This window comes from Rhipicephalus sanguineus, chromosome 3, assembly GCF_013339695.2.
Source record: "Rhipicephalus sanguineus isolate Rsan-2018 chromosome 3, BIME_Rsan_1.4, whole genome shotgun sequence".
NCBI lineage: Eukaryota > Metazoa > Arthropoda > Arachnida > Ixodida > Ixodidae > Rhipicephalus > Rhipicephalus sanguineus.
Window position 1 is genome coordinate 97,792,995 of NC_051178.1, and position 10,324 is coordinate 97,803,318.

At 44.2% G+C, this 10,324-nt stretch overlaps 1 protein-coding gene and 1 long non-coding RNA gene across 3 annotated transcripts in view; both read left to right on the forward strand.

Annotated features, from left to right (window-relative positions):
• Positions 1–308: 308 nt before the first annotated feature.
• LOC119385692 (uncharacterized) lies at positions 309–3,533 on the forward strand. The gene is made up of 4 exons (XM_037653088.2): positions 309–500; positions 574–699; positions 2,260–2,419; positions 3,366–3,533. Exons 1-4 carry the CDS (start codon positions 343–345, stop codon positions 3,531–3,533), a joined length of 612 nt encoding a protein of 203 aa, XP_037509016.2. The 5' UTR covers positions 309–342.
• Positions 3,534–5,983: 2,450 nt separating this feature from the next.
• LOC119385043 (uncharacterized) overlaps positions 5,984–10,324 on the forward strand; it is a 13,498-nt gene continuing 9,157 nt past the window's right edge. Inside the window, exons 1-2 of one of the 2 annotated variants that reach the window (XR_007415368.1) lie at positions 5,984–6,309; positions 8,118–8,224. This is a non-coding gene — a long non-coding RNA (uncharacterized LOC119385043). The remainder of the gene's footprint in view (positions 6,310–8,117; positions 8,225–10,324) is intronic. The other variant, XR_007415369.1, reaches the window with a different exon arrangement.

Genomic DNA, 10,324 nt, shown 5'->3' on the forward strand with positions numbered 1-10,324 from the left:
CGCAACCACCGCCACTCATGATGGTCCACTGTGCCGCAACACCTGGCTAGCTCAGAGTTAAGGCTCGTTCACACCGGCGACTAGCACCGGTCGCGCGACCGTTTGCGACTGGCGACCAAAAAGCGACTGAAAGCGACCGATGTTCACACCGGCAGAGGCTGCATGCGAGCGACCGGAAGTCGCAAACCCAGAGAGTCACGTCCGGATCTCGTTATCAGCGAGAACTTTGGAGACCGCCGCCAGTCAGCTGATCGCCGCCAACTGAGCGCGCCGGATTTATTGTTTTCTTTGGGCGTCATGTACTACGATTCTAGTGAAGAAGAAGAGATCGTCACTGTGCTGATGTGCTCAGCCATCGTGTCAGCGCTGGCAGAGCGGAAGCCTTCAAAGAAGAAGAGGCGGTGGTGGGTGCGACCGTCCCTTCGCTCGCGAGAGGTTGCTGGCCACGCAAGCCGCCTGCTTCCCGACCTGCGCTCGCACGACGAAGAATATTTCCGAGAGTAAGTTTCTCGTTGTTTTGCGTCCCTGTAAGCTAGTGCGTAATCCATTTTCTCTTTTTTTGATGATGTTTAGCTTCCTGCGAATGCCGCCAAGAACTTTTGACACATTGCTAGAGCTGCTGCGTCCCGCCATCTCGAAGCAAGACACTAACTACCGGCCTGCAATTTCGGCGCACGATCGCCTGGCCATGACCATTAGGTAAGAGCTTGTGGTCTGAAGAATAATATGCTGCGACTTGTGGATGCACTTCGCTTGTAAGCAAGTTTGCCAGAGTGGAATGAGGTGTTAGTGCATGTTTGACGTAGGTGACCTCGGTGGTGCAGTCGTTACGGTGGTCAGCTGTTGACCCGAAGGTCGCGGATTCGATCCCGGCAGCAGCGATCGCACGTAGGTGGAGGCCAAATGCTAGAGGGACATGTTAGCGCGTTGTCAGCGCACGTACAGGGGCTCCAAAAGTTAAACGGAGCACGCGAGATGTAGTCAAGCTACGCAAAAGTGAATGCCAGCGCGCTCCATCAGAGAAGTGTTTCATTATTTTGTATACGGAAATGATGGCACTATCGTCTGGCACATTTCCGCATAAAAATGAAGGACCGCTTCTCTGATGGAGCGTGCTGACATTCACTTTTGCATAGCTTGACCACAGCTAGCGTGTTCCGTTTAACTTTTGGAGCACCTTGTACGCTAAAGAATCCCAGGTGGTCTAAATTTTCGAAACCCTCCATTTTGACTTTCCGCATAATCAGTACGTGATTTCCGCACGTAAAGCGCCAGAAAATGTTATCATGCGCTACACAAAGGCATGATGTTCGTCCTTTTAGTGTGGACCTAGAGAAAGTGTGCACATACCAGTTGTGAACCTTTCAGTTCCCATTTTCTGTTTTCCTGACGTGCAGATACTATGTAACGCGCAATTGCCTATTATAACAGGAATCATTTGAAGCAGATAGTTACTACAATGAAGTAGCGTGTGCAAGGATGCAGGCATTAAATTCACGACAAATCACTTTCCTGCTTGAGGCACTCAAAGAATACCTATGCCAGAAATATTTTTCAAAATGGGGGCGGGAGGGCGTTCAACCACCCACCCTTTATGTATGTGTGTGCGTGTGTGTCTGCGCGTGCTTGCACATGTACACATGAGAAATTTAAAAAAAAACATGGGGAGAGTTTAACCCCCCCTTGCTACATCAATGCTTGTGTTCTGTTAAATTGGCAGTGACGCAACGTATTGTAGGCAGCAGTGCACCGTGTAAGAGTTATTTTAAACAATAGTCTACAGCGATGTGTGTCGCAAGAAATAGATTCACCTTGCAGCTACAACTTTTCAGAAATGCATCCCTTGCACATTGCTACGAGCATGTGTTGGAAGCCCTTTTTGAACTTGACTAGGAATGTGAGCGCATACGCTGATCCCTGAAGAGTCTGATATATGCTTATGATTCCACAAAATGTGTATAACTGAAGCACGCATGTATTTATACGTGATATAAGTGAAGCACTTGTTTCATATTAGTACACACAGGAATATTCACTGCATATGCAGCTGCTTGCAGAACGCGCAAGCAGTGCGCTGAGAAAGCAGTAAATGTTAAGTGACCGGCCACATGTAAAGTGAAATAGTTTGTGAATGTACCTGACTTAGTAAAGAATGCTATCACAGAAAGGATTGCCATCATAAGGGCTGAGCAGTGCACCTAACACATGCCAATTTCAGTGTATTGATTTCCTTAATGCTGTATCTTATTGCCTTGACAGGTTTCTGGCCACAGGCGAGACGCAGAGGGACGTGGCCTTTAACTTTCTTGCAGGAAGGCCCACAGTCAGCTCTATAGTGGCGGAGGTTACTCAGGCCCTTTGGCTTGTACTCGAGCCACTGTACCCCCAGCACCCTTCAACGGCAGATGAGTGGATGAAGGTATGCCATGCTTGTTTTTCCAGCAGGCTTGTAGCAGCAAAACAAGACACATTGCTTGCTTGTACTGCTTTGTGTGGTGTAATTAAAATGTAGTTAGGACATTCCCAAATAGGCACAGGCTTCACGACACTACCTTCAGGCACTGCGTAATAGATTGGTCCTTAAAGACATGAAACGGCTATTTGAGCAATTTGTGTGCGCATTCATCAGACAAGTTCTCAAGTGTTCATAGTGAAGGCTGTCCACAGACAATAGCAGCTTTACTGGAAAACTTGATCCAACACTACTTAAAGGTAACCCAGTCATCAGATGAGTGTGTGACGTGAGATTTGCTCTTAACGTTTTCCACATTTTTTCACATAGCTGATGTGTGAAATAAGATTAGAATGAATGTGTATGCATGTAAAAATGCATTGCAAGCCCCATCAGCCTAGGTTAACTGAACTACGCCGTGGCAAAACACTGGAAACACTGCTTCACTGAAATGATAAAATGTATGTCAACTCAACTGGGAATGATGCAATTCCGTTTTGCGCCTCCTAACCCTGGCCCTCTCAACACACTGGAACACATGAGGATGGTCGCTATTCAAGATTAATAACACCCGTAGTTTTATGTTCATTCGCACTGAATAAGTTATATGTTTTGAAATAAATATTCCATTTCAGTAGCAATTGCAGGCTGCCTGTCAGACTTCATTATGAACTGTCATGCAACCTCTTCGGCGTAGTATGAGTGTCGTAATCTCTGTCATAATTACAATGTTCATATTGACATTGAAGTCCCCTGAAGGTATTAGTCGAGAGAGACTCACTTTTGGCTACAAATGCAAGAGCACAGTATGTATGCATGTCGGGGAGTGGTTTTAGTATTTTAGGCAACCGAATGTAAATTTTAAAGCATTCGCCACTTTATATAGAGCATTTGATTTCCTCTATTGCTGCAGATATCACAGGGGTTTCACGAGAGGTGGAATGTCCCTCACTGCCTTGGAGCAAATGACGGAAAGCACGTGACCATAGAGTGCCCTGCTAACTCCGGGTCCGTGGACTTCAATTACAAACGGTCCTTCAGCAAGTCGCTGGTTGCTGTGTGTGATGCCCAATACAGGTGATTCTGGGTTTTCACTTTGCAATGTGTGCTTGGATCAATATTTTAAGCTATCGCAGTTAGTTTGCAATTTATGTTTGCATTTTCATTAATTTAGAAACTCTCACAAAGTGGCAAGTGATATGCAACAAAGTGTGTGACTTGTATAACTTGCCATGGCCATGTGTACACGAGTGTACACAGCACAGCACAAGGGTACACAGCAATCCACCCTTGAGGAGGACGGACTGCTAGGCGATTTGGTAACTCACTGGAGATCGATGGTGCGCAAAAGAAGAATAGTGTTTTTGTTCTCTTGCACACCACTCAACTAACAATGAGTGATTATTGTATGCAATGATGGTTCGTTCCCAAAATACATTCTTCGTAGAAACAGCTGGTTTCAGTGCACTGAGTATTCGTGGTCTTTGGTTACATACTAGATTCAAATTCTTAGTGAAACACTATTTTTCACCCAGTTTCATATACGTGGAAGTTGGGCACTCTGGAAGCGAGAGTGATGGCGGGATTTTCTCTCGCTCCACTCTTCAAAAGAATGTTTTGCTGGGGGCACTGGGCTTGCCGCCAATGAGTCCTGTTGGCAACGAGGGTCCTCTCCCATATTTCTTCGTTGGTGATGAGGCCTTCCCGCTGAAGGAGTACATGATGCGGCCCTACCCAAGACGGAGTAAGTTAAGAGTGTAGGAATGAAATGCTTAGATCTTTTCAGTTTATGTAAAGGAGCTGTGCAGGAAATATGCTACTGTAATCCCTGCCATTGTGGCTTGCGACGCAGCATAGGTGGCTGAAGATCTCAATATCTGTGTTCGCTCTTTTGTAAAAGGCAGCATAAGCTGTCAGGCTTACAGCAGTGCTTATACACATATTAATTGCAATAGAATGTTCAGCTGCTGCTTATGGACAATAAGGATGATGGTCGTTATAAGTGAATGGAATTTTATAACTACGAACATGCACAAAGGAGGAGGGTTGAGGATGCCACACTGGAAAACAAAGCTTATTACAAGCACTCTAGTCTGCACTCGGAAAGGAAAATGAAACAGATGCACACAGACATAATATATTTTGGCATAGAGAATGCCTTTGTCTTTTGAAACGCGCATTTCTCTGATGAATAGGGGTGCAGCCGAAATTTTGCGTTTGTGCGGGGCTAACTTGCTGGCCCTTTCCCCAAACGTGTTTGTTTCTGTTCATATAAATCTACATACACAAATTATGAATAATTTCGAAGAATTTAACTACCACCAACTCTAACCCTCAGGCTACGGGTTCAGAAGAGCCAGGGTAGGGGCCAGTTGGTTGTACATAGTGTAAGCATTTTGTGCGCTACAAGGAAATGAAGTCAACGTAGAGAGTTGCCCCATGTTGTTCTCTCTGCGTCGATTTTGTTTACTTGTAGCCCGCAAAAAGTTCGCACTAGAGCTTCAGCTGATTAACGTTACAAGTACTCCATGCCATACATACACAAGCATCCTCATTATGGCAGAAAGGTATGCCAGAAATTTCGAAAGCCCAACACACATTTTCTATGGAACATCATCAAAAAGGAAGCAGGTTGCAGTGTACTGTAGGTCACATATGCCCTTTCAGTGTTAGTTTGCAATTAACAGAGACACGCAGTGACCAGTAAGATGGAAGGCATACCTTTTTATAGAAAGAAATCCTATATGCCTAATTGACTTGTTTAAGAATTCTTAGCAGTAAATGTCAATGGACGCATGCTGCCATGTAGTAAAGTGAAAAGAAACTACAATGGGCTTGCACTGTGCTTTTACACACATACACATATTCTGTTGCCATCTCATGTTAATTTTACAATGAAATTGTGACACTTGAGCTGTCTGCAGAAATGTAGAAACTGCAATTTGTGGGGAAAAAATGTCGGGACACTCCTCTCCTGCTTGAATACCTTGGTGTTGTGCGAAAATGTCACATGCATAGGTGCAAATACAACACATTAGTGGTCAGCCTTCAGTACTTACTCGTGAGACGTTGTCAGAACAGTAACAAGAAAAATGTTTCAATAGCCAATAATACATCAGAGGCCTGGAAAACTTCATATTTACATATTCATATTTACAAACTTCATATTTATATGCGGGAAAAACCGGCAAAGCTCAATACAGCGAGAAAGAAGGAAGGCACATTGAAACACACACTGGCGGCAGCGTGTGCTTGAATGTGCCTTCTTCTCTCGTCATTTTGAGTTTCGCTGATTTTTCTCTATCTAAATAGCTAATGAAATTTATCGAGGTCTTTCAAAGTGCCCTAGAGTAACGCCTATGATGGCAAGTTAGCTTTACTTGATCAAACTTGAGACAGTGCATGGCTGACCGCATTTTTCATTTGTAATAAATAGTGATAGCTCTACTTGAAAGAAGACTTGTGCAGGTTGTTTTGTTACAGTGCTCAGTGTTGTCCTTTTCAGCACTCCATGACGACGACAGTAAGGCCGACGAGCGCCGCGTCTTCAATTACAGAATGACCAGGGCACGCCGCGTCATTGAGAATACCTTTGGTATCCTGGCACAAAGGTGGAGGATGCTGCGACGACCCATTAAGGCGAAAGAAGGCAACATAAAGGCATACATTGGAGCGTGCATAGTGTTGCACAACTTTCTTCTTAAAGAGTCCGCAGCATCCTCCGCCGCCTATTGCCCACCTGGTGCCACAGACAGCGAGGACTGGGAAGGCCGCCTTTCACCTGGAAGTTGGAGGGACGAGGAAGCAGTCGGTGGAGCGCTCTTGCCACCGAGACCTACTGGCTGCAATGCTGCGAGGTACGCTTTGATTCTATGTACTGACTGATGCCATGCAGTGGCACGCATACCTCTGCCTTTAGAATTGACACATGTGTGATATGAATATGTTTCATTTGGTGTTATCATATGGGACATGGCACTATCTCTGAAACCGTGCTCCAACAGTAGGTTTTGTGTACAAGCTCAAGGTCAACACACGTGAAAAAGTGCAGCTCTGCATTGACGTTTTTCAAACGCACTTTTTAAAAGAAAACATGTACAACAATGAAAACTTCGTGTATGACAACTTGTCCGTGTTGCTGACAAACTAGTGAATTCTTACTACTTCAAATTTTAAGTTTCAGTAGTTGATAGTTTATTACAACTACCAGACTAGAAAGCCAAGGAAAGCGTAGGGGATGTCGGTAGCAATTACAATGTAAATGTGAAGAAAGTACAGTGGTGAAAAATAACTTGCCTCTGGCAGGGTGAACCTATGACGTTCCAATGTCGCATCCTATGTTCTACCAACTGAGCTACAGTGGCAGTTACCCACCAGCATACTTTAAAGGACATTTATGGGCACAGGTTTGGTCCCTGCCAGCGGCAAGTTATGCTTACGTCTACTTTGCTTGCTTCACATTTACATCGTAATTACTACAACAACATCCTGTATACTTTCCTTAGCTTTCTTGTGTGTCAGATCTAATTAGCGCTGTGTCTAACAAAGAAAAACGAGCCCTTAAGATTCCCCTGCTATCCTTTTTTAGATGAAAGTGTGTTACCAAAGAAACAATGGGAGAACGTAGACCACAACTTCGTTCTGAAATAGCATGCACAGCCACGTGCCATGTTCCCCCCCCAATTGGGGGCGCAGGTATCACCGCACTACCACCCCACTGATTGCGGATACAGAAATGAAAATGTAGCAATGACGTGCTTCCCACAACATCCTGCCTGTGGGCCCCAGCTTCCGGGGGGTAAAAATAGGAAGCAAACAACTCTTGGAATGCAACATCAGTGGTCCTCGACCACTATTAGCAGCAAAAACAGCCTTGGCCATAACCTTGTATTTTTAATGATGACACAGGTACGACTGAGTGAAGGTGTGGGGCAGACTTGTCGTCCCCCTGAGATGATTAGTGGGAGAAAGCGCCTACCTTGCCCCCCATTTGTACATGCCTATGGTTGCATGTCAGTGTAATAAATGTCTGCATTACTATTAAATGTATGCACTGAAGGAACTTAGTGAAATGTACACACAATGGCTAAAGAAAATGATTTCGTTGTAATCGACACTCCTTGTAACGTTTGGATGTGTAACAAAGCAATTCCTTGTTTGCATGGAGTTTCTCATGTCATTGCTGAACACACATCCTTTTTGCCATCCTTCTTTCTCGCCCAATATGTGGGGTACCAAAGTGGACGTATTGTTGTGAAGGCATTTCATTTATTCTCCATTCTATCCGTTGCTGAGCAGTGAACATCTAGTAAAATGAGAAACACATGTATAGGGTAACAGTGCTCGGAAAAGTGTACAACAGTGGCTTTGTTTGAAAGGGAACAGCTGCCGAGCTTTGACATAAATAGAAGTTGACATTTCGAAAGTTGTGCTAATCAGCAAAAATGCATTTCACCACAAACTGTGAAGATACCGTAGAAAACGCTTAAGAAAGGTAACGCTCATTATTACATCAAAAGCTAGGCAGACTTTGGCAGTATAGTGTCATGGTTACGGCACTAAACTCCAACTATATGTTGGGTTTGGAAGGTTAGCGTGCTTCTCTTGCAGTGTGTGTCCTCCATCATGATCCTGCTGCATTAAATGAGGGCATTATGCCTTGCAGGTATGCGAAGCAAGTGCGAGACAAACTGGCGCACCACTTCGTCACAGACGGTCAAGTTCCCTGGCAAGACAAAGTGGTGAACAGCGCTTGAAGTATACAAGTTCAAGGTGTGTTGTAAATGCATTTTATTGCTTATAGAACTTCTCGTACTATCGTGAGCAATATGAGCTCGAATACGCTAGCGCGTGCATAATAGCCTCGAACCCTACATCGGCTGATTCGCAGCGGCCAGTGTCGGAAACAAAGTGGAAAGGGCGCTGCGCTTCCGCTAGCTATTGACACTCCCGCCTCGATATCGTTGCTGCAAAACGTCAGCTTATAGTGTGTCAGTGGCCGCTACCGGTGATATGAATTCACATCAGTGCGCACAGCCACACCCATCAGGCTATGCAGCTGCTGAGATATCAGTTGTGATGTAGCCTGCACTGATGCACAGGCCATGCTTGCATTCTAACAAGGTGGTGTTGGCTGAACATTTTGATGTCTTTTTTTTGTTTTTCGTGCAATTTCTTTCGGCGTTATCATTGCTAGCGGCCGATGGCACGCAATCAGCTGCCATTTCGCAGCAACGCTAGCGAAGCGGGAGTGCCAACAGTCAGCAGAAGAGCGCCCCTCCCTTCCCCTCCGGTTTCGGCAGCGCCATCCACGTATCACGTTATCTCGGTTTTGAGGCTATTCGCCACGCGGTCGCGTGTTCGAGCTCATATTGCTCACGATAGTACATGGCCTCTTTTTGAGCAAACCACATAACAACAAGAGAAAAGTCACACCAGTGCAACAACAGATTAATCTTGCAACAAAAACTATTCATCTACAAATATATGCATAAACACATGCATGATTCATTTTAAAATACACACATATGACTTATTGCATCTTTATCTCTTCAGTTATCACAGAAATTGCCTTAAAGTAGGGATTAAACGTGCAAGCACAGGACAAAGAAAGCATGAGGGCAAGCCGCCTTTCTTCTTCTCGTCCCATGTTTGAGCTGTCAATGCCTTCTTTTAGGCATGTGTGAACCGGGCCGTCTTTTGCCACTTGTTCAGATGAATTCCGTCAAACGTCACAGCGTCATCATATGCAAATGCATATAGTTTGAAGAGAATCCCTCAAATCTATTTGACACATATAAAATCGATTGTGAACCTGGGTTTGGAACAAACCTTGTAACTTAGATTTCTTATGATGACATCATGATGGCTAACAGGTCAATTAAATGTAGTGGAGACAAAGTGGACAGCAAAGAACAATTATGCCACCCATGTGCAACATGCATGGATGTTATTGTGATATGTCCTAATGACATTATGGTGCTTGCAAGGAATGTGTCCAAGTGACATTTACAAAATCATACCACCACCAGGAGTGCACTCCAACTCGATGGCATTTAAAAACAATGCTGCTCACAATGCTAGATATGGTTCACAATGCTAGATATGCAAACAGTGCTAGATATGGTTACACTAACTGGCCTATGAACATTCATAATGAACGTTTCTTTTTGTAACCTAAAAGTTGCCTTCGCTATGAGCAGTAGACAAGCTTGTCTTAAATTCTAAGAACGTGGGCACAAATCTTCAAAAGAACTCTTCTCTTAGTAACATGCATGCCACTTTCCTACTTATAAACATGTCAAGTGCACTTACTGCACCTGCACTTTATAGTCAGCTGATCCCACACGTACGAACATTCTTGCACTTGACTCATGAATATGTATCACACTATAATTACAGGCAAAAGTTTCACTAACAGCCCCAAACTTTATGCAAATTTCGCAACACTAAAAAAGAAAAAACACCATTGTTTTTTTTTATGTTCATCTTGACGCACTGGTACACCAGAAAAATTCTCTCACACGTCCGAAGCTTTCACAAATTAACGCAATACAATGTGGCAAAAATGGTGCCTTCCACATTACACAAATTACTTCACTGTTTATAGGGTATTGCGATAGTCGTCATCATTGTCCACTGCAGGGCAAAGGCCTCTCCCAGTGATCTGCAACTTACCCTGAATTGAGTGAGCTCATTACATTTAATGCTTGCAAATATGTCAGCTTGATTACCCCCATAAACTATTCTGCACTCCCCTTTATTGTTTCCTACACTTTGGTATACATTCTGTCGCTCTCACTAACCATCGGAGATCTTTTGTGTGCATTGCTACTATTAGCAGTGTCACCACCTTCCACATTCTTCGTTTAA

What these genes read in the sequence shown, in the direction of transcription:
- LOC119385692 (XM_037653088.2), top strand. Translation starts at nt 343, where the DNA reads ATGTGCTCAGCCATCGTGTCAGCGCTGGCAGAGCGGAAGCCTTCAAAG. An exon ending in GACGAAGAATATTTCCGAGA is followed by an intron (nt 501 to 573) that starts GTAAGTTTCTCG and finishes GATGATGTTTAG; the next exon opens with CTTCCTGCGAATGCCGCCAA. An exon ending in CGCCTGGCCATGACCATTAG is followed by an intron (nt 700 to 2,259) that starts GTAAGAGCTTGT and finishes TTGCCTTGACAG; the next exon opens with GTTTCTGGCCACAGGCGAGA.